This window comes from Carcharhinus amblyrhynchos, chromosome 30 (assembly GCF_965287045.1).
Source record: "Carcharhinus amblyrhynchos chromosome 30, sCarAmb.v2.hapA, whole genome shotgun sequence".
Lineage (NCBI taxonomy): Eukaryota > Metazoa > Chordata > Chondrichthyes > Carcharhiniformes > Carcharhinidae > Carcharhinus > Carcharhinus amblyrhynchos.
Window position 1 is genome coordinate 11,146,261 of NC_137353.1, and position 23,866 is coordinate 11,170,126.

The following is a 23,866-nucleotide window of genomic DNA, read 5'->3' on the forward strand; positions in this document are numbered from 1 at the left end:
TGGCAATAAGAAATTAGGCTATTTCACATGCCCCAAACACATGAAAGTTGTTGTAAAAAGGGCACAGCTGCTCAGAATGTGATGGTAACCTGAAATGGGACTGGAAAACTATGCTCCAAAATATTTAAATAATATATAAATGGATTAAATGTGAATTATTGATGTTGTGGGTCTGTGTTATGTTGAGTTGGATGTGAGGTGGTGAGTGCAGTCACTTGCCCCTTGCCCTGTGTGTCTGGAGCTTCCCTCCCTCCTCTCACAGCAGCAGCAGCAGCAGGAGGAGGAGGAGCTGCAGTGCCAGCACTCGGATCCGGATCAAAGGCGGCAAAAAGGAGGGATGGAGGGCGCCGCCAAGTCTCTGTGCCAGAGCCCCGGCTGCTCCATGCAAGTCAGCAGGTAAGAGGGAGATGGAGGAGGGCGCTGTCAGGGGTCGCCATCGTCACCTGCCCCGTCGCCCCTAGCAACCGTCCGCCCGGGCCCTGCGATCCCCGGGCTCGCCTGGGCGCTCAGCCCGGGCCTGGCCTCACCCACCGCGGGAGGCGGCCGGCCGGGGAGAGGGGAGGAAGCTCCAGCTTCCAGTACACAAGGACATGGGAGGTCACCCCTCCCTCTCCAGCAACTGAACTTACTCTGTGGAAGTCTGCATCACTCAATTCTGAAATTAAGTTTCAATTAACCATCCCCCCCCACCCCCAGATCTACATTTTTAAAGTTTTTTTTTAATAAAGTTTAATTTTTTTAAAGATTACCAATTAGTGCCACAAGTATTTCAGTGGACATTACTGGTCATAACTGCAAGTGGGCACGGTGGCACAGTGGTTAGTATTGCTGCTTCGCCGCGCCAGGGATCCGGGTTTGATTCCCGGCTTGGGTCAGTGTCTGTGTGGAGTCTGCACGTTCTCCCCGCGTCTGCGTGGGTTTTCTCCGGGTGCTCAGGTTTCTTCCCACGCTCTGAAAGACATGCTGGTTAGGCGCATTGACCCAAACAGGTGCTGGGCAGTGGCGTCTAGGGGAATTACACAGTAAATTCATTGCAGTGTTAACAAATAAACAAGCGGGGAGGTCAGTGGGAGGAGTAGTGTTCCTCTAGACTTGGATTCCTGAGCAAGATGCTCCGTCAAAGACTTGGTGCCGACTCGATGGGCCAAATGGCCTCCTTCTGCCCTGTAAAGTTAAAGTTTATTTGTTAGACACAAGTAGGCTTACATTAAGACCGTAATGAAATTGCTGTGAAAATTCCCTAGTCGCCACACTCCGGCACCTGTTAGGGTACATTGAGGGAGAATTTAGCATGGCCAATGCATCTAACCAACGTGTCTTTCAGACTATGGGAGGAAACCGGAGGAAACCCACACAGACACTGGGAGAATGTGCAGACTCCCTACAGACAATGACCCCACGCTGGGAATCGAACCTGGGTTCCCTGGCACTGTGAGGCAGCAGTGCTAACCATTGCGCCACTGTGATTTAAACCTCATATTGCAAAAGCTCTTTTAAAAAAGACACATCTGTTGTGTTGGAGGAAATATAATAGCAGAAATTAGAGCCTTGGGTTTGCACTCACACACAAGGTGAAATTTGCCTGTGGGGTGCTATCTCAGGTGACAGGGAAAGTGCACTGGAATTACAGCAGGAACCAGAGCTGCATTTTCTCAAACCCAACGTTGGGGAAACCAAAACCATTGTTTTTGACTCTTGTTTCAGACTCCACTCGCAGGAATTCATCTCTCTGCCTTTCCACCTCCTTTAAGCCACTCCTTAAAAACTTATCTTTTTGATTGCCTGCCCTAGTTTAATATTTTTCTTCCACTTGACGACACTCATGTGATATGCCTTGGGATGTTTTATAACCTGAAGGTGCCCCATAAATGCAAATTGCTGTTCTAGCACCTAACTGTACCACCCCCACAGTGACTGAAGCAGAGTGTTTAGTGTTCATTGACACTGAGTGGATTTTAAATCACAATGTCCCGATACAGTCATTTACCTCCATTGTCAGAACAAAATTAGTCAAATCCTCATGCATGTCTTTGTAACTTCAGTCTTAACTGTCCACTTTTGTTTTCTAGAATCCAATTTTCCTGTATCTTATTAACTTCAGCTAGTCCAAAAATCCTGCTCATCATCCTTCCGCCCATGCTCAACCTTTATTGGCTCTGTCTGCCAATGCATTACATTTAATAACTTGTTCCTCATTGCTAAATCACTCTGCTTCCACAATCCCTTCTAGTGTTATATATTTCCCATACATTCCATTCCTTTGATTCTGACCGTTAGTTCCAACACCTCTTCATCACTGATGGCAGAGACTTTAGGCATTTTGGTCCTATTCATCGGGAACTCCCTGGCTAACTCTTCGCATTGTTTAAAAAAAACTCAAAACTTATCTGTTTTACAGTGAATTTAGCCTGCTGATATAGTGTGACTGCTTTTATTATTTGGTGTTGTGAGGATTGACACAAAATAGATTGTAACTGGTTGTAAACTTCATTGTTTGTTGATATTTTGTATTTATAAATGTTTGTTGGGTTATTGTTGATCCTGTCTCATTCAGTATGCCTTCCAGAGGGAAGGAGAAATGCACATTAAAGTTTATGGTGTCCAATTTTTAACATATGTTTGTTCATGGGATGTGGGCTTCACTGGCTGGGCCAACATTTATTGCCCACTACTGAGGGCATTTAAGAGTTTAACAATTGCTGGAGTCACATGTAGGCCAGACCAAGTAAGGACGATAGATTTCCTTCCCTAAAGGACATTAGTGAATCAGATGAGTTTTTATGATGATTGACAATGCTTTCATAGTCATCATTAGATTTTTCAATTCCAGATTTTTTATTGAATTCAAATTTCACCGTCTGCCATGGTGGGATTCGAACCTGGGTCCCTGGAGCATTAACCTGGTTCTCTGGGTTACTAGTCCATCCACAATATCACTGCCTCTCCAATTACACAAGTGAATGTTGCTGCAACGTTTTAATCTCTGGGTCACCATGTTGTAAATGTGGGCCAGTAAGAGTAAAACCCTGATCGTTGGTATCTTTGTGAAGGAGAGGGATATAATTATGTATTAATTGGTTGTTAGTTGTAATCAAGTGGTGGACATTAATTGGGGACTTACGAGAGACATCTGACACCAAACCCAAGACAGTATCAAGTACAGACCTGAAATATGTAACACTTGTCTCTGATCTGAGTTGTTGCTGACAGTGAGGTGACTCCTACCTCCATTACCCTTCCAGTTATTTACCTGTGAGAATCATAACAGAAGTCCTCTTATTACTGGAGTGTGGTGGTAGGAGCCATAGGATGGTGACTGGCTGGGTTGTTTTTGAGGCAATGCCTCTCTGCTATTTTATTGGCCACCTTACTAGTTACTCAGGTAGGTTTTTAGCTCAGTGTGATTCATGTAAAGTGAGTCCAAGTGAGTCAGCAAGCAGTTTCACATCTCTACAGATATTTATTTCCATTGATTTTTGCTGATGATCAAGTGCCATACCCAATAAGTGCTACATCGATGAACGTGCCGTCTTGGGTGAGATGTTATCTCGTCTCTGCATCCTTTCCAATGTTATCACATCCTCCATTAATGTGGATTCCAGAACTACATACCATACTGTAACTGCGGCCTAGCCAATGTTTTATATTATTCCAGGATAACCTCCCTGCTCTTAAACTCTATGTCTTGGCCACTGAAGCAAGTATACCGTATGTCTTCTTACCCACGTTATCCACTTGTCCTGCTACCTTTAGGGACTGCTGTACATGCAAACCAAGGTCCTTCTGATCCTCAGTGCTTCCCAGGGTCCTGACGTTCATCATGTATTCTTTTGTCTTGTTTGTCCTGCCCAAGTGCATCATCTCACACTTACCCTGATTGAATTCCATTTGCCACTGATCAGCCCATCTATATCTTCCGGTAATCCAAGGCTATCCTCCTCACTATTTGCCACCTCCTTTTTCAAGGAGCAACTACTGCGAGTCCTTGATAGGTATGTCCCTGTCAGGCATGGTGGATTTGGTAGATCTAGGGAACCGTGGTGCACTAAAAGAGTTGAGTCGATGGTTAAAAAGAAAAAGGAGGCTTATGTTCGGATGAGATTGGAGGGCTCAGATAGTGCACTAGAAAGCTTTAGATTGGCTAGGAGGGAGTTGAAGAGTGAGTTGAGAAGGGCTAAAAGAGGACATGAGAAGAATTTGGCTGATAGGATTAAGGAGAATCCTAAGGCGTTCTATAGGTATGTCAAGAACAGAAGGTTGGTCAGGGCAAGATTAGGGCCAGTTACAGACAGCAGGGGGAAGTTGTGTGTGGAACCGGAGGAGATTGGAGAAGTATTGAACCAATATTTCTCTTCGGTGTTCACGCAGGGGGACATGAATATAGCTGAGGAGGACATTGGGTTGCAGGGGTGTAAAATAGACAGTATTACGGTTGATAAAGGGGATGTGCTGGAAATTCTTGAGGGGCTGAAAATAGATAAGTCCCCTGGTCCGGATGGGATCTACCCTAGGATTCTCTGGGAGGCTAGAGAGGTGATTGCAGAGCCTCTGGCTCAGATCTTCAGGTCGTCATTGGTCTCTGGTGTAGTCCCGGAGGATTGGAGGATAGCGAATGTTGTCCCATTGTTTAAGAAGGGGAACAGAGACTTTGCCGGGAATTATAGACCGGTGAGTCTTACTTCTGTTGTGGGCAAGGTTTTAGAAAAAATTATTAGGGATAGGATTTATAGTTATTTGGAGTGTAATGAATTGATTAGAAATAGTCAGCATGGTTTTGTAGCGGGTAGGTCGTGCCTTACTAACCTTTATTGAGTTTTTTGAGAAGGTGACCAAAGAGGTGGATGGGGGCAAGGCAGTTGACGTGGTATACATGGATTTTAGTAAGGCGTTCGATAAGGTTCACCATGGTAGGCTTCTGCAGAAAATGCAGATGTATGGGATTGTGGGTAATCTAGGAAGTTGGATCAGGAATTGGCTATCAGATAGGAGACAGAGGGTGGTGGTGGATGGTAAATATTCATCATGGAGTACAGTTACGAGTGGTGTGCCTCAGGGATCTGTTTTGGGGCCACTGTTGTTTGTAATTTTTATTAATGATCTGGATGAGGGTATAGTTGGGTGGATTAGTAAATTTGCTGATGACACCAAAGTTGGAGGTGTGGTAGATTGTGAGGAAGGGTGTCATAGTCTGCAGGGAGACTTAGATAGGTTGCAGAGCTGGGCCGAGAGGTGGCGGATGGAATTTAATGCGGAGAAGTGTGAGGTAATTCACTTTGGTAGGAGCAACAGATGTGTCGAGTATAGGGCTAACGGGAGGACTTTGAATAGTGTGGATGAACAGAGGGATCTAGGTGTGTGTGTACATAGATCCCTGAAAGTTGGGAATCAAGTAGATAAGGTTGTTAAGAAGGCGTACGGTGTCTTGGCGTTTATTGGTAGGGGGATTGAATTTAGGAGTCGCAGTGTAATGTTGCAACTGTACACTACTCTAGTGCGGCCGCACTTGGAGTACTGTGTGCAGTTCTGGTCCCCGCATTACAAGAAGGATGTGGAGGCGTTGGAGAGGGTGCAGAGGAGGTTTACTAGGATGTTGCCTGGTATGGTGGGGAGGTCCTATGAGGAGAGACTGAGGGATTTAGGGTTGTTTTCGTTGGAAAGAAGGCGGCTAAGAGGGGATCTTATTGAAACATATAAGATGATTAGAGGTTTAGATAGGGTGGATAGTGATAGCCTTTTTCCTCGGATGGAGAAAGCTAGCACGAGGGGGCATGGCTTTAAATTAAGGGGGGGTAGCTACAGGACGGATGTCAGGGGTAGGTTCTTTACCCAGCGGGTGGTGAGGGATTGGAATGCCCTGCCTGCTGCAGTTGTAAATGCGTCTAGTTTGGGGGCGTTTAAGAGATCTCTGGATAGGTTTATGGACGAAAAGGGATTGGTATAGGCTAGTGGGTCATTGTTTTTGTAACTGGTCGGCGCAACATCGTGGGCCGAAGGGCCTGTTCTGCGCTGTAATGTTCTATGTTCTATGTTCTATGTTCATCAATTTTTATATCACTCTCAAATTTACTCATCAACCCTCCTACATTCAAGTCATTGATATAAATCACAAACAGCAAACACCCCAATACTGATCCCTGTGCGATCCCACTGGAAACAGTCTTCCAGTCAGAAAAACACCCCTCGGCCATCACCCTCTGCTTCCTGCCACTCAGCCAATTCTGGATTCAATTTGCCTAAATTTGCTTGGATCCTGTGGGCTCTTACTTTCGCTATCAGACTCCCATGCTGGACCTTGTCAAAAGCCTTGCTGAAGTCGAAGTAGTCAAATGCATTGTCCTCATCTACACACTGAAAAGCACAATATGAATCATAAAATCCATACAGTGCAGAAAGAGGCCACTGGCCTCATCAAATCTGTACCGACAACAATCCCACCCAAGCCCTATTCCCGTAGCCCCACATATTTATCCTGCAGTCCCCCTGATGACGATAAGGTGCAATTTTAGCATGACCAATCAATCTAACCCGCACATCTTTGAACTGTGGGAGGAAACTGGAGCACCCAGAGGAAACCCACGCAGATGTGTGGAGAATGTGCAAACTCCACACAGGCAGACACCCAAGGCTTAAATTTAACCAGAGTCCTTGGCACTGTGAAGCAGCAGTGCTAACCACTGTGCCACCGTGCCGCCCCAAGTTGATTAAAGAGTAACAGGTCATCAGGGAGATTTTTTTTCCCAAAATGGAAATGAAAATTGGGAAAGGGGCTGTTGATTTGCTATCACCATTGCCCATTTCAGATTAAGTTGGACACTCATAGCCCAAGCAAGGCAGTTGCTGGTGTTTTGATATCTAGTCCCAGTTCAGGTAGGCTTTTTTCATCTCTCCTACCATCTCTCCTCAGGCATAAAAGCAATGAATAGGAAAGTAGGTCTGAGCTTGATGCAGAGGCTTACATTGTGAAGGTTTGCAACAGGGTTGAACAGGCTGCAGGAAATCCACCAGGTGCAAAATGAAAAATATTAAGTTTTAAATTCAGTTTGAAATGTTGATGGTCAATGAAGTTTTTTTAAAACAAAGGCATGTTTGCACAGTGAAAATGCAATGCTTAAAATACCAGCCTCCCATCCATTGACTCTGTGTACACTTCCCGGTACCTGGGCAAAGTAGCCTACATAATTAAGGACCCCACGCACCCCGGACTCTTTTCCACCTTCTTCCTTCGGGAAAAAGATACAAAAGTCTGGTGTCACGCACCAGCTGATTCAAGAGCAGCTTCTTCCCTGCTGCTGTCAGACTTTTGAATGGACTTACCTTGCATTAAGTTGATCTTTCTCTATAGCTTAGCTATGACTGTAACAGTACATTCTGCACACTCTCATTTCCTTCTCTATGAATGGTATACTTTATCTGTATAGCACGCAAGAAACAATACTTTTCGCTGTATGTTAATACATGTGACAATAATAAATCAAATCAAATGCACTGCATTTCTGTCATCATCGAGAAAGTAAAAGGACAGGCTAGTTTTTTAGTTGGGCACTTGGTATGTGAGCGCAATGATGTCTACATTCTCTAAGACGAACTCGACTTCAGAATGAGGCCAACAGATTGCCCATATCTGTGACATAGGGGTGTCTGCATGTGAGACCACAAGCTGACTGGGATTGGAGTTGATGCCTGGGAAGTCCTTGCTTTGACCGGTGTGCCTGGATACAGGAAGGATGAGGGGGTGGTGGGAAAATGCAGAGGACAAAATAAATGACCAGATGGTGGAAAGAGAAAAGGTGGTGATCAGGGAAAGGAAAAGACAATCTCGGGTCAACGTCCTTCATTTGTGCCGGCTGCAGAAGCGAATGTCCTTCACAAACCGGCCTCTACAGCCATAATAGATGATGTTGAATACAGAAGTGACAGGTGCCTTGGGCACTGTCCATTATCTCCCGAAATCGATGGATGCCATCATCATCATCACCCAGCAATAGCTCTGATGTGAAGACCATGACCAGCCTGCTCTCTTTCCAGATGCTGTCTGATGTGCTGTTTTTTCTCTCGTGCGTCTGTGTTGTTTTCTTTTTCAAATTAATGCATTTACAGTTATTCCTTTTTCTGTTTTTTTACATTTGATTTTATTTAATATTTAAAATGCCTAATCTAAATTTAGCAACAGAAGATTGCACCAAACAATAACAAAAGAGAATAACCTCAAATTTAGCAACTGAAAACATATCATGTTCCTGAAAAATGTAACAAACAAACATCTAGAATATTATTTATTTTGGTGCAAGATTGGGAAGAGTGTCCTGGCTAATCTGCAGCGTGGAATCAGCACTTTTGGATGAATTGAAGTCTATTGACATCGGCTGGTGACAGTGATAAATGGAGTGACTGCATGTTAAATAAGGCAATCCTGCAAATCTTCAGGATATCAGATCTAGCCCAGAAGGAGCTGACAGGAACCATCGTTTGATTTCATCTGTTTTATTGTAGTTGATATTTGACAGTGGAGACGAATGGGTGAATCTCTGGAATTCTCTGCCCGTTGAAGTGGTGGAGGCTGCCTCGCTAAATATTTTTAAGAAGCGGGTTGATGGGTTCTTGATAAGAGAGGGGATTAAGGGTTATGGGGAGAGGGCGGGAAAGTGGAACTGAGCCACAACAGATCAGCCATGATCTTATTGAATGGCGGGGCAGGCTCGAAGGGCTAGATGGCCTACTCCTGCTCCTATTTCTTATGTTCTTATGTTCTTATGAACCGACATTAGGAGAGTCCCGATGACTATCTTCCTCCCTTTCCTGTTGGTCCTGTTTGAATTTTGTGGAGATTATGTTTGTCTCGTTGGTACATAAGTCAGCACAACACAACTTGAGACAGGTGAAAATTAATGGAGGCAGTGATTTGAACTTGATCTGATGCTGTATGATATGCAGCTAAGTAATCCACTGAAAAAATTGCTTCTGATCTGAGGAGAATGTTAAGTTTATTTTATTTCAGAAGACAATGATACTGATTGTTCATACCAGCATGTATGAAATAAGAAAATGATGATCGGCATTGAGCAAAAGCGTTTTGTTTTTGTACAGGAGCAGGATGCTCAGTGAGTGTGTGGGGAAAAGAAATTCAGAGTATTTACTCAGCAGTCAAAAGGTACATCACTTATATTAAAAAAAGCCTATAATGTTGCAATCTCACAGCTTGATCCATTACGCCATCTGCTTTGTGGGGGTGAAAGCATTGTACCGTACACTGAGAAGCTTGGTTAGGACTTTTGTCATTTGGACCAGTGTCCACTGTTAAACCATGTGCATTCTGGTTGAGGATCTCTTTGAGAAGAGTGAGGAATCAAAAGTTTGGTCAAACTCCTTCCTTAGCAAATTCAAATCAAAAGTCTTGTGGTTATTGCTTGCAAAGTAAGTTTGCTTGATAGCTCTGTCTGAGGTTGTTGCTGTTTCTCTTCCCATAGTGGTACACAAGGCTGACTTTCATCTGTTCCGGTAGCAATTTATTTCCTGGAACAAGTCATGAGCCTATTGCCATTGCTGAAGAGGGCGCCATTCCACATCAAGCATGGCTAATCAGGGGTCTTTTCCGTCTTGGAACTTGCCACTGGCATGTTGGAAGATTTTGCAGGTTGATACTAAAGGTTGGTTGCATTGTGAACGCACCTTTCTTGGCCATCAAGTCTTGGGTTGGGACTGAAACTCAGAACTTCTGTCTCAAAGGCAGGGACATCACTCACTGCATCACAAGACTCTGTTTGGGTTTAACAAGCAAATATTTGAATTTCATTTGTGCCAGTCAGTTTTTGTTAAAAAAACAAGTATAATCGAAATCTTCCGTCCTTGTTTGCGGTTGGGATTGTCCACTGCCGTTGAAAGTGAACGGAGCTTTGGCTGGAACGGCAATTTTTCTGTTCTCACCTGCAACAGGTCTCACCACAGGCAAGACCAGAGAATTCCACCCTATATTTAATCCAGCTTGTGTAAATTGAAGAATTCATCTGATGGAATCGTAGAGAGAGAATCTCAATCAACAAGTTTATATTTGAGAGTTTGTTCTATCACTGTGCATCTAAACTGATTCTGTTCACTGAACCACTTAATCTACAAATAAGTTTAATTGGGCATTTCTAACGTGAGCTGTGGCCTAGTGAAAGTGTTTATTCTACTGCTTGTGAAAGTCAAGCAAGGTCATACAATGTAACCAGAAAGGTGCATTCTTTGTTTACTCGCAGAGCACTGCAATGTCTGGCTGTTGGACAGGTAAAGCACATGTTGGGTTGTAGAAAGTGGAGGTTTGACTGTGGGAATGGGCTGAGGGAACATATTACCAGTAAGCACCCAAAGTGCAGTTTGGGATAAACAGTGAGCTTTTGGATTTTGATACCTGTATGATGTCATACCAACTTAAATGAACAAGTAAGCTTTAATTTGTTGTTGTATCAATCGTATCTCAACTGTCATCGCTGCACCTATTTTAGCTTGCCTAATGTCATAGCAGGGTCGAGAATTACAAGCACAAACACTTGCAGAACCATCATCATGGAATGTTGCCCACTGAAAGACAATTGGATCAATTAGAAATTCAAGAAAGTTTTTGTTTTGATTCTATAAACTAAAACGCAGATGTGTTTGTTATTTTTTTAAAAAGATTCTGAGCCTATCAAACATCCCGTCATGCGGTGAAATCACAACCTTTCCTTGATTACTATGTTTATGTGGCATTAAATGTTCTGCAAATGCCAGTGGCTAATATCCTATTGAATAGTTATGAGAAAAGTGCTGGTTGACATAAATATTGTCATCGCTTTAAAAAGAAAATGATCATTGTAAGCTTAGGGATCCTTACTTTGTCAGTGATAATAAGGACTGTAGAAGTTGCTCTGTGCCTATTATTTCTGAACAGCTGGTAGTAAAAGTAAATGGCAATGTTTTAATTCTATGAACAACACGGTTAAGGATGTGTTGGTACAAGAATGCAGCCTTCCTTGCCGTACCCTGACACTGTCATGACTTTCCTCTCCTTTCCTCGGAGAGTGCTTGTGAATCTCGGGTGCATGTATGAATAAACTAATGTACTTCTGTTGGATGTAAAGAAGGTGAACTTAGAGAGGCTGATATGACATAATGAGGGAAGATGGATGATATAATCAAAATTGAGAATGAGTGAGATCCTTCACTGGGGTAGAAGTCGCTTTCTGCTGCAATTTAGGGCCTTGCGCCAGAATAGGAAGTTAGGGTAGCATTGGTCGTTAACCCATTCAATGGCATAACAGCAGGAGTAATGAGAGGTCACATGGTATATCGACTCCAGCATTGCTTGCAATTTAAGAAGAGCTTCACCAGTTAAAGGTAATTTGGGTGACAGTGGTTCAGATCGAAGTGCGTGGTGTGAGACCATGTCAGGCTTTGGAGAGGGTACGAAATATGACTGAGAGCATAACAAAGGAAGAGCTATTGGGAATTGAACTGACTTGTGAACATTTCTGACATACTTTCTTTTTTTTATATGTAATGCCTTATTTCTATTGTACATTATCTCAAGATCTTCACAAAGTAGTATTTATATTTCATAGACAATATTGCAATGTGCCTAGTTGTCCTAGCTTATGTCAACTTTGGGAAAGGAGAAACAAGTTGGAGGGACAGTATGTGTAATGTGATCTATGAACAGATGCTTTAACTAAACTAGTCTATCTCCCCTGCCATTATTTTAGCAAAAGTAATTACAATACTATGATCTATAATACTGATATTACAGTGCTGATTTGTGGACCCCACTTCTCCTGGGCATAGCAAAATATTAAGTCAACTAACAATGCAGAAACCAAATTGATGGTCTTCAGTAGAGCATGTGGCCTGCATGCCTGCCAGCAGGCCAGTTGAGACCCTTAAGTGGGCAATTAATGCCCACTTAAAGGCCTTATCTCGCTACCAGGATTCAACAGGTGATGGTAGAGGCCATCAAGTGGCCAGCATAGCAAGATCTTCCTTATTGAGTTTCCTGGGCCTGTTGAAGGGCCCGCCAAGATGCTTTCTGCCCGCAGGTTCCCCATCCTCATTGAATCTCAGACTCTTGCCTCCCACCATTTTGGCACCTAGTGAGACCCCAAAAAGTAATTACGGCGCATCTCCTGAAGCCCTGAGTGCAATACCAGCAGTGGTCATCACTCCTGATAGAATTACTGATACTGGAGGGCTGCTGACCTCTGACAGGCCTGAGCTCTCTGAGCTGTGACTTTCTGACCTTTGGGTCAGAAATCCAGCCTCTATCTGATAACGGGCCAATCCGCTGTAACATAACTGGGGCTGCCATTTTTACCCTGGGCAAGATCCATCTCCTCCAACCACTGACATTTTAATAGGGGAGAGGTTCACACTGCCCCATAAAATTCAGTCTACAAAGTATGGGGCTGATGCATCCATCTCCTAGCAGTGCAGCAGATCGGGAGACACAAGCGAAGGCCTTTCAGTGGGCTCCACATTGGGGCGGGGTTGCTGTTGTGTGGGGACTGGGCGATCGGGACTGCCGGGGTGGTGGTGGGGGGAAATTGAGGCAGGCTGGGGTGAGAGGGCTGGGGGTCAAGGCTGGCCAGGAGACGTCTGGGTCACTAGCTATCGGGGCGCAGGGGTATTGGAGGGCAATGTTGCAAGGTTGCTTTGCTGGCAAGCAATTAGGCCAGCACTGTGGGGCTACTGTGCACACGCTGATCACTGTGGCAGATTGGCACATGCTGTCAGCCTCTCCAGCAGGAATAGGCCCTACCCCCAGATTTTTATCATGATCCACACTCATGCACACTGCAGTCCCCAGAGTGTGGGCGATTCATTTTGAAAATCCTGCTAAAAAAACCAGTGGAAATTATTCCAGTTTTTATGAAAATTCAGCACTTAAGAATTTTTTTTGGAGAATTCAGTGGATGTTTGTTATGATGTAACTATATGGCAACTTGCTGTGGTGGTCAGCTGATCAGCTGACCCCAATATAAATAGAAAGTAGATGAGGCTAGGAAAGAGCATTGTTGCCTAAGGTGTGGCCCAAGTGGTGGAGTAATAAAGTTGCTTTATTAACATTTACTTTATGAGATTAGTTTTCTTTGCTTGCTACTGGAGCATCCTTACTGCCGGATGAACAATGTAATGAGTGTGGCAGAAGATGCAAGTTGCATCAGTTTATTGTCCTTTGGTCTCATGTGTAGTTTGTGTTTTATACTAGTTTTTTAGCTTCCATCTTCTTCTCTCCTGCCCTTGGGAAGATGCTTTCTCTTGTAGGGCTTCTTTGAATGACTTTTAACAGCTCATCAGTGTTTCATCCAGTCAGTCCTATTACTGTCTTATTAAACTGTGGCTGTCAGCAGGCTATTTAATGAGGAAAGAATTGGAAGTGAGCCTGATCCTGTTCTCTCCATTGTGCCATGCAGCTGCACTTTCTACGAAGCGTTGCAGAATCAGGATCGGTAATGGTATTCTTGAATAATTTTTCCTTCCCTTGCCCAAGGCCACTGAGACCAATTGCAGCTGCTCAAGGATTGTGTAGCATAAGGTCAGTACTGAAGCTTCTGAAAGCACTTTATTGCTTTTAGTGGAGATTTATTATTTATAACAGTAAATGTTAGCATGGCTAAACCTTGTCAGTAATTGGATTCAGCACTGTGAATTAAGAAAAGAATCTGAATATTTGATGCCCAATCAGTTGGATAGCTGACTGGGCAGAATGAAGCCGAATCACTAGAGGAAAGAGACAATAAAAGAGGGCAGAAGTGGAGAAGAGAAGAGGAAAAGCTAGCAAAAACATTGCCTGTGGTGGAATTCGCAGTCCAACTTCTGTTAGATTTTACACTTGTAAATTTCTGAAGATGCATGTTTAGTTGGAGCTTTACAGTCATAAAATATTGGTGGTAATGGCAACCAAGATAGAATTGTTAGTGGTCAAACCAGCAATGTTTCAAGACATTGCCACTGTTAGGATAGAAGTTAGTCTGGAATGCAGCATTGATCACAATTACTGTGGAGTCACCTAGATGTAGATGTAGGCTGAGTTATACATTCACAGAATTGCTACAGTGCAGAAAAAGGCTATTTGGCCCATCGAGTCTTTACCAACAACAATCCCACCCAAGCCCTATCCCTGTAACTCCACATATTTACCAAGCAAATCGCACTGACACTAAGGGGCAATTTAGCATGGTCAAGTCAACCTAACCCGCACACCTTTGCACATACGGGGAGAACATGCAGACTCCACACAGATAGTGACCCAAGGCTGGAATTGAACCTAAGTCCCTAATGCTGTGAGGCAACTGTGCCACCGTGTTGCCCATTGTGCCCTCCATTGTGCATGCTCAACCCTGGTATACATGATGACCATCATACGTGCTAGCTCAACTAAATGATTTCTGGAGAGGGCTGACCAAGGGCATGCATGTCCATATGTGGTGGCTGGGATTATGCTCTGATTCACTTGAGCTGCCATGTAAAATGGTAGGTGGATTTCTAGATCATGTATATTGAAAGAAATGTGGCAGGGATGTGCTCATACTGACAAAAGAAATGCCAGATTGCTCATAAGTGATTTCAGCATAGCAGATGTCTGAGCCATTCATTAAATTGCCCCATTTGGCATTTTTGATTCCATATAAATAATATTTAGCAATGACATAGTGAATATGTTGTAACTGGACCACAAGCTCTTGGAGGTGGGTAGTGGTGTGACGGTATTGTTACTGGACCCATCTGAGACCCAGATAGTGCCCTGGGAGCCCAGGTTTGAATCCAACATAGCAGGTGGTATAATTTAAATAAAAATCTGGAATTAAAACTCAAATGATGACCGTGAAACCATTGTCGATTGTCATTTAAAAACAAATTTGGTTCACTAATGTCCTTTAGGAACGAAAATCTGTTGTCATTACTTGGTCTGGCCTATGCGGAAGTCCAGATCCACACCAATGTGTTTGACTTTTTTAGTTACTCTGTAAAGGGCAATTAGACCCAGTCATTGAGGACAACATCTCATGAAATTTTTTTAAAACTTACTGGCATGATTGAGGCCTTCCATGACTGGTGGCCACTGCCAGGACTGGATGTGTTATTGAGTCCAAGAAACACATTTTAATTTAAAGTTTTGAAAGGCCAGGATTTTACTGCTGGACTGTGGGCTATTACAGTTCCCCATAAATTTAATGGGGATTTAAACGGCTCACCACATCCACCAGGCTTGGACAGTCCTAGACAGGGCCAGGTTTCCTTTGAGATATTGTCATCAGTTGCAGTGTTCTTTTAAGGAACAATCCTCTTATTTGTTTCGTTAATTTGTCAATTTGTTTTCTTGGTGTGCACAAAAGTGCATAAAGGGGAGCAGACGATAATGGAGTTGGAATTTTATGTCCTTGGGAATAAAGCTCTGTCTGGAAGAATTTGATTTATTACCAGCTAGACATTGGAGTTTATCAGCCAAAAGGAGCTGATACTAACATGTAATAACATTTGTAAAGACTTGTGATAAACTATCGAGTAACTGAAGATTGACATTGTCAATCCCAAAATTCATTCGACTTGCCTTCTTCTCTGAGAAGAAGGGTAAATGGGCCTCTGTGCTTATAAAATAAACCTTGCTTTACAGCCATTGAAATATTTTTGAAATGAATCACTTGTAATGCTGTCTGCCAGCCCAGCTCATCATCGGAGCTTCTTGTATCCTCAGCCTGTTCTTCAATCATATACCCACTAACCCTCATTGACCTAAAGGATGGCCACTTGGGTGAGGTCAAAGGGCTACTGCTATCAGTGAGTGGAACCAATCCTTGCCAGGAGACGGCACCTTTGGTTTGATTTGATTTGATTTATTATTGTCACATATTAACATACAGTGAAAAGTATTGTTTCTTGCATGCGATACAGACAAAACATACTGATCATGGAGAAGGAAACAAGAGTGCAAAATGTAGTGTTACAATCATAGTTAGGGTGTAGTGAAAGATCAACTTAATGCAAGGTAAGTCCATTCAAAAATCTGACAGCAGCAGGGAAGAAGCTATTCTTGAGTCGGTTGATATGTGACCTCAGACTTTTGTATCTTTCTTCCGAAGGAAGAAGGTGGAAGAGAGAATGTCCGGGATGCATGGGGTTCTTGATAATGCTGGCTGCTTTGTCGAGGCAAAGGGAAGTGTAGACAAAGTGAATGGATGGGAGGTTGATTGAAGAAGGGGAGAAAACTAATTGTAGTCTTACACTTTGTGCCTTTTGTCTGAAGGCAACCCATTTTTGTTGGAAGGCAAACTCATTTTTGAGCTTGGATTCAAAGTAGTTCATCACTTTTGTGGTTTTCATTCCAATATTCTGACTTGGGGACAAACGTCAGAGCAATAAACACATCGAAAAAACAATCCAAGGAGATGACAAAATTTGTACGATACGTCAGATAGCAGTTTAAACACACTGAGACCTATTTTGTTTCTTTCCCCCCAGGAAAGGGGGAGGTAGAGTGATTTTTAAATTTATTTTTGGTGAGTTTATATAGAAATGGCCATTACCATTACTGATCTTTAATTTGCATGCAATTCAGTTATCCTGACATTGCAACAGCTTGGTTCAATTGGTGCTTGTTCTGTCACAATCTGACTCATGACGTCTGTATTAAAAACAACCACAAGCCATGTACAAAATTGCATGTAGCCTGTGGGTGGTTTTTGTGGAATTTGCGACGTCAACAATGACACCAGAAGCAGCACAAACGGAAAGCTAAAGCTTCTGACAAGAGTATCAAGGCTTACTATATTCAGCAATCTGCTGCTGATTGAAGCACCTAACAGCAGATACTCTCTACATTATCGTGACAAATCTTTTATAATCTGTTCTCAAGTGTGACACCTCAGCTTTCCAATGAAAACGATAATCAGGTACAGTAAATAAGGCTACTTGAATTTTTATATTCAGTAGAAATTTCTGAAAGAAAAGTTATTGGGGAAGATTTGTATCATTTGGCTTAAAAGTTTGCATTTTGCATTTGAAGTGAAATGCACGTTGTCACATCCTTTTTATTCTTATGTGACTTGAGTTAAGTCATCCCTCTATGAAGGAGTAATATGAAAGTAAATTTGATATCTTGCTTTATTCAGATTTACTGAAAACACTTCCCTGTCTAGTATTTGCAATTAGATATTTCCAACCTGGTGATGGTGTTCCGTGTAGATTGAAAAATTATAAGGGTGTTGTATTAGTGATGGTAATGATATGGGGAACTGCACTGATCCTAAACTAAGTTCACTCGTAGATGATTGATGTATGTGTTGGCTGTCTTTCATAAGTTCATAAGATATAGGAGCAGAATTAGGCCATCTGGCCCATCGAGTGAGTCTTTGACTCACTTCATCTCCTGTAATGGCTTCTCTTATCACAGTCTACTTGGATCTATCCTTGTACTTATCTTGCTTCTCATCTACATCCTGCCCTGGTGATATTCATCTGAAGACATGACTTCAGCTTCTGCATGTACACTGCCCCACACCCAGCTCAAATTCACCACCACCACCACCTCTCTCAGGTCATCCATTGGCTCTGTGCTGTCAAATTGCTTGTCTGACATCCGTTCTTGAATAGCTGCAACTCTATCTGCTTAAACTGTGGAGGAATTAAAGTAGTTAAAACTATTCAGAATGTCAATGCCATTGTCTTTGATGACAGTACAAACTGTGTCACAGGTTCCAGCCCCCTCCCTAACCACTGTCTCAGACTGACTTGGACTGACGCTGAACTGAACTTCTAATCCAATAACCTACTGAGCCACTCTTGCCGGAGTACATTCTATGCATTTTATGTTCTGGCTTCTTCCAAGTGTGTTTCAATGCAGAGGAGTCCTGATTCATCAACTGAGGGCAGATAGCAGGTGGTAAACAGTAGGAGTCCCTTTGCCTATGTTTGACTTAATGCCATGATAATTCATAGGACCCAGAGTGAATGTTGGGGACTCCTAGAGCTACACTAGAACCAAGGGGTACAGTTTCAAAACAAGGGGTCTCGCATTTGAGAAGGAGATGAGACAGAATTTCTTCTCTTGGGTTGTCTTTGGAAATTCTTTACCTCTTGAGACAAGTGGAGGCTGGATCATTAAATATATTCAAGGCTTAGTTAAGTATATTTTGATCTTTATGGGAGTCTGTGATTAACACTGCTGCCTCACAGTGCTAGGGACCTGAGTTTGATTTCCAGCTTGGGTCACTGTCTGTGTGGAGTCTGTACATTCTCCCCATGTCTGCATGGGTTTCCTGCAGGTGCTCTGGTTTCTTCCCACAGTCTGAAAGACTTGCTAGTTGGGTGCATTGGCCTTGCTAAATTCTCCCTCAGTTTATCCAAACAGGCACCAGAATGTGGTGACAAAGGGATTTTCACAGTAACTTTATTGCAGTGTTACTATAAACTTACTTGTGACAGTAATAAATAAACTTTAACTTTAAACTCAAAGGTTTTGGGATTGGCAGGAAAGTGAAGTTACGGCCACAACCTGATCAGCCATGATCTTATTGAATGGCAGAACAGGCTTGAGGGGCAAACTGGCCAACTCTTGCTCCTTTTTTTTATGTACTCATTTTCCCTCCTGACTAAATGCTTCAGTGGCACACCAGCTCAGACGTGACCGTCCTACTTTTGGGTCAGGTCATTCAGGATGATGATGGGAGGAATCTGAAGAGGTTAGCTGAAAACAATGATTTTATGGTAGTCACGATGTGGAGTTGCCGGCGTTGGACTGGAATAGGCACAGTGAGTAGTCTCACAACACCAGGTTAAAGTCCAACAGGTTTATTTGGTAGCACGAGCTTTCAGAGTGCTGCTCCCTCATCAGGTGAGTGCCTGATGAAGGAGCAGCGCTCTGAAAGCTCGTGTATCAAATAAACCTATTGGACTTTAACCTGGTGTTGTGAGACTACTTCCCATGATTTTGTGAGTATGGCTGAGGCTCTTGCTTGATCAATCTCTGGGACAGGCCACATTCCTGGTACAGCCTCCCAGATGTTAGTGAGGAACACTTTGCAGTGCTGACATGACTGGGTGAGCCTTTGAGGTGTCTGGTGCTGTGGTCAATGTGGTGGACCTTTTATTTTAGTCTTCCTCAGTCTGGACTGCAAATTAGTGTCCATGCCTTAGTCATCTATTTTCTTACTACAACTGTATTCCTAATTGAATTGACAATTTCCTTCCTATCTCGGTTTTGGTCCCCTTGGATCCATTTAATAGTCATTACTAGAAACCTTATTCTCTGCAAAGGAAATCAGGGCTTCAAATTTGGTTAGAGTGATGAATTTGCTTTGGATGTTCCTGCTCTGCCCAATGCCTCTCCTCACCTGTGGATAGTCAACATGCCTTCCTCTATCATTTCCAGCTCCCTGTCTCCCAGTAAGTGGCAACCCTCTGAAACTCTTGCTTCAGAACCCTTGCTCCATATGTGTTGAACTGTTTCTAATGCAGTTCCAAATTCTATGGTCTTGAGCTCAAATAAGCTAGTTGCAGACATGTCCCTGTGATGTGAGTGAATTTTTTCTTTTCTGCAGCATTTGTAGAGATGGAGCAGCACGGTGGCATGGTGGTTAGCACTCCTGCCTCACAGCGCCAGGGACCCAGGTTTGATTTCCAGCTTGGGTGACTGTCTGTGTGGAGTTTGCACATTCTCCCTGTGTCTGCGTGTGTTTCATAGAACATAGAACATTACAGCGCAGTACAGGCTCTTCAGCCCTCGATGTTGCGCTGACCAGTGGAACCAATCTAATGGCCCTCTAACCTAAACTATTCCAATGTTATCCATATGCCTATCCACTGACCATTTGAACGCCCTTAAAGTTGGCGAGTCCACAACTGCTGTAGGCAGAGCATTCCACGCCCTTACTACCCTCTGAGTAAAGAACCTACCTCTGACATCCGGGTGCTCCAGTTTCCTCCCGTAGGCCAAAGATGTGCTGGTTAGATGGATTGGCCATGCTAAATTGCCCCTTAGTGTCAGGGGGATTAGCTAGAGTAATGCATGGGATTATGGGGATAGGGCCTGGGTCGGATTGTGGTCAGTGGAGACTTGATGGGCCAAATGGCCTCCTTCTACACTATAGGGATTGAATGAGGTGCATTTTTTTAATTCTCTTTTGATTAGTTTATTAATAGTTAATTAAATGGATATGTAATAATTACATAATGCCTGTAATGCTACTAATTATTACTTTATTAACATTAATCAATTTAGGTTCCTGTCTGTTTAATCTGAGCTTGTTGTTTTGAATAAGATATTTACCCTGCATACTCAGCAACTTACTTTTCTTTCCCAATCAATTTGCCTATATTTTTACTTAATTTTATAGTCAAGTTATACTCAAACTCAAAGGTATATTTACCCAACTCCTCGTCTGTAGTATTTGAGAACCCCATAAATATTGTACTTTCTGATGATCCCCAAGGATGTGATTAATTTCGCCTTTTCTTTGGCTTAGTTTATTTGATGTTGCTACTGTTTTAAACATGGTTGAGTGAGAGTTGATGGATTACTGTTGGACCTTTTCTGGTTTTGCATTGATGTTATGACTGTGCAGGCATTAGTGAGAGCGCACCTGGGGTACTATGCTTTTTCTTGCATTGGAAACAGTTCGGAGAAGGTTTACTAGGCTGATTCTTGGGATGAGATGTTTGTCTTATGAGGAAAGGTTGAGCAGGTTGGGCCTATACTCATTGGAATTTAGAAGAATATCAGATATTCTTATTGAAACTTAAGACTTTGAGGGAGCTTGACAGGGTAAATAGAGGCTGGGAGGATGTTCCTGCTCATGGGAGAATCTAGATGTAGCTTAGTTTAAAAATAAGTGGGAGTTTCCCACTCAAGATGGAGATGAGGAGGAGTTTCTTCTCTCACATGGTCCTTTGGAATTCTGTCCCCCAGCAATCAGTTGAGATGTGGTTATTGAATATATTGAAGACTGAATTAGAACGAATTTCGATTGAGGGATGAAGGATTAGGGGACAGACATGAAAGTGGCCACAATTAGATCAGGCATGATCTTTGTTAGGGAGTAAAATACAGCTACTCGGTTACAGTGTATACCTTACTCTCTCACTCCCAAGAAAACCAGACAAAGACAGTTGGAGCTTCAGTCAGGACCTTTATTATGAACTTTAGTATGGGCTGGTCCCAGTGCTCCAACTACTGGTTCACCAAGGAGTGCCAGGACTTATACAGACATTTATCGTTAAGATCCAGTTACAAGAAATTAGCATTTACCAATCAACAATGTAGATTTGTAACAGGAGTTATCCATATTCTCGCTCACAATTAACAGTTGGGATTACATAATTATAAGAAATGGGAATAGTTCATAGAATCACTTTGATTTGATTTTTTTGGCACATGTATTCGGATGCAGTGAAAGATATTGTTTCTTGAGCGTGATACAGACAGAGTATACTATTCCTAGATTACATAGAGGAGAAGGGAAAAGGAGGCCATTTGGCCCCTTGAGGCTGCACCACCAGTAATCCCGCTCAAGCTCTATCCCTGTAACTCCATGTATTTATTTAGCATGGCCAGTCAACCTAACCTGCATATGTTTGGAATGTGGGAGGAAACCAGAGTACCAGGAGGAAGCCCATGCAGACTCGAGGTTTGAATTGAAGCCTGCTTCCTGACACTAGTGAGGGGCTACAGTGATACAAAGACATGTAGAAGGACAGATAGTATTGAGGAAGTAGGGGGGCTGCAGAAGGACTTGGATAGGTAGGAGAGTGGGCAAAGAAGTGGCAGATGGAATACATAAGAACATAAGAAATAGGAGCAGGAGTAGGCCATCTAGTCCTTCGAGCCTGCCCTGCCATTCAATAAGATCATGGCTGATTAGAAGTGGATCAGTTTCACTTACCCGCCTGCTCCCCATAACCCTTAATTCCCTTATCGATCAGAAATCTATCTACCCGTGACTTAAACATATTCAATGAGGTAGCCTCTACCACTTCAATACAATGTGGAAAAATGTGAGGTTATGCACTTTGGAAGGAGGAATGGAGGCATAGACTATTTTCTAAATGGGAAATTGTTTAGAAAATCAAAAACACAAAGGGATTTGGGAGTCATTGTTCAAGATTCTCTTAAGGTTAATTTGCAGGTTCAGTCGGCAGTTAGGAAGGCAAATGCAGTGTTAGCATTCACGTCGAGAGGGTTAGAATAGAAGAGGAGGGATGTACTTCTGAAGCTGTATAAGGCTCTGGTCAGACCCATTTGGAGTATTGTGAGCAGTTGTGGACCCCATATCTAACGAAGGATGTGCTGGCTTTGGAAAGGCTCCAGACAATCCCTGGAATGAAGAGCTTATTATATGAGGAAGGGTTGAGGTTTCTCGGACTGTATTCGTTAGAGTTTAGAAGGATGAGGGGGAATCTTATTGAAACTTACAGGATACTGCAAGGCCAGGATAAAGTGGACGTGGAGAGGATGTTTCTGCTAGTAGGAAAAACTAGAACCAGTGGGCACAATCTCAGGCTAAAGGGATGATCCTTTAAAACAGAGATGCGGAGAAATTTCTTTGGCCAGAAAGTGGTGAATCTGTGGAACTCTTTGCCGCAAAAGCTTGTGGAGGCCAGGTCATTGAGTGTCTTTAAGACAGAGATAGATAGGTATGATTGATTGATAAGGAGATCAGGGGTTATGAGGAAAAGGCAGGAGAACAGGAATGTGAAAAAAAAATCAGCCATGATTGAATGGGTCAAGTGGCCTAATTCTGCTCCTGTCTTATAGTCTAATCACTGTGTCGCCAGTTGTCCAATTGCAACTTGTGCATGTCCACCTAATTATAATATCATCAAGCATGTATTTGTTTCTACACAAATTATGAAGTTATTTTTCTAACCAGTGGTATATCAACTGCCCTGTCCTACTGTCTCCTGTTAGAATTGACACTAGCAAGCTACAGTTGTACATAATTCAATTGTGTGTACGCTGTGTGACTGAGACATCCCTTGTAACTAGGAATTTTACTGTCTTTGAAGCTTAGCTGGGTCTGATTTAATCAAGACCTCTGGTTTTCTCATAGATTTCCTGTGTAACTTAGCAGCTTGCAGCTTGCCAGATTTTTAAACTTGTGTGATTATTAACCCTTTTCAGTCTTATAGCAGAGCAGGCTTGATGGGCCAAATGACCTTCTTTTGTCTCTCCTTTCTAATGGTCTGTTTCATATTTTCAGTGTTGTTTCTACTGTTCTACTTCCATCTCTTTTTTTTTATTTTTGTTTATATCTTGATCTCTAATTTCGTTTTGTTTTTCTGTCTTTCTTCTTTTGCTGCCCTCATCTTTTTCTGCTTCCCTTTCAGGTGGGAGGCAGTGGGACGGTATGTAGCATGGTGGGAAAAAGAGCCACCAAAGGCAAGAGTTTTTATTTTTGAGTAGTGTTTGGAGAGATTTGTGGGCCTCAATTGCTGTGCTCCCATCACTTGGTAGCATGGTGGCACAGTATTTCGCACAGCTGCCTCACCGCACCAGGGACCCGGAATAGATTCCTCGCTTGGGTTACTGTCTGTGTGCAGTCAGCATATTCTCTGAGTATCTGTGGGGGTTTCCCCCAGGTGTTACACTTTGCTCCCACAGTCCGAAAGATGTGCTGGTTAGTTGCATTGTCCAGGCTAAATTCTCCCTCAGTGTACCCGAGCAGGCGCCGCAGTGTGACAACTAGGGGATTTTCACAGTAACTTCATTGCAGTGAAGATATTGTGAAAGCCTGCCTGTGACATTAATAAATAAAACTTTAAACTTGAGCCGTTGGAGTGATTGATTCCTGCTCACTTCAGCCCAGTTTATGTTCAGAATAATATCTGTTTCAACATCATTATCATTCTTAGCCTGTACCAGTTA

General features: G+C 42.9%; 1 protein-coding gene across 3 annotated transcripts in view; it reads left to right on the top strand.

Annotated features, from left to right (window-relative positions):
• Positions 1-271: 271 nt before the first annotated feature.
• The window catches only part of acot7 (acyl-CoA thioesterase 7), a 281,598-nt gene continuing 258,003 nt past the window's right edge, over positions 272-23,866 (top strand). For 2 of the 3 annotated variants that reach the window (XM_080214973.1, XM_080214974.1), the window contains exon 1: positions 272-396. In XM_080214973.1, the coding sequence (XP_080071099.1) occupies positions 338-396 (59 nt within the window). In that variant the 5' untranslated portion in view covers positions 272-337. Of the gene's footprint in view, positions 397-16,811; positions 16,899-23,866 lie in introns of those variants that run through there. The other variant, XM_080214972.1, reaches the window with a different exon arrangement.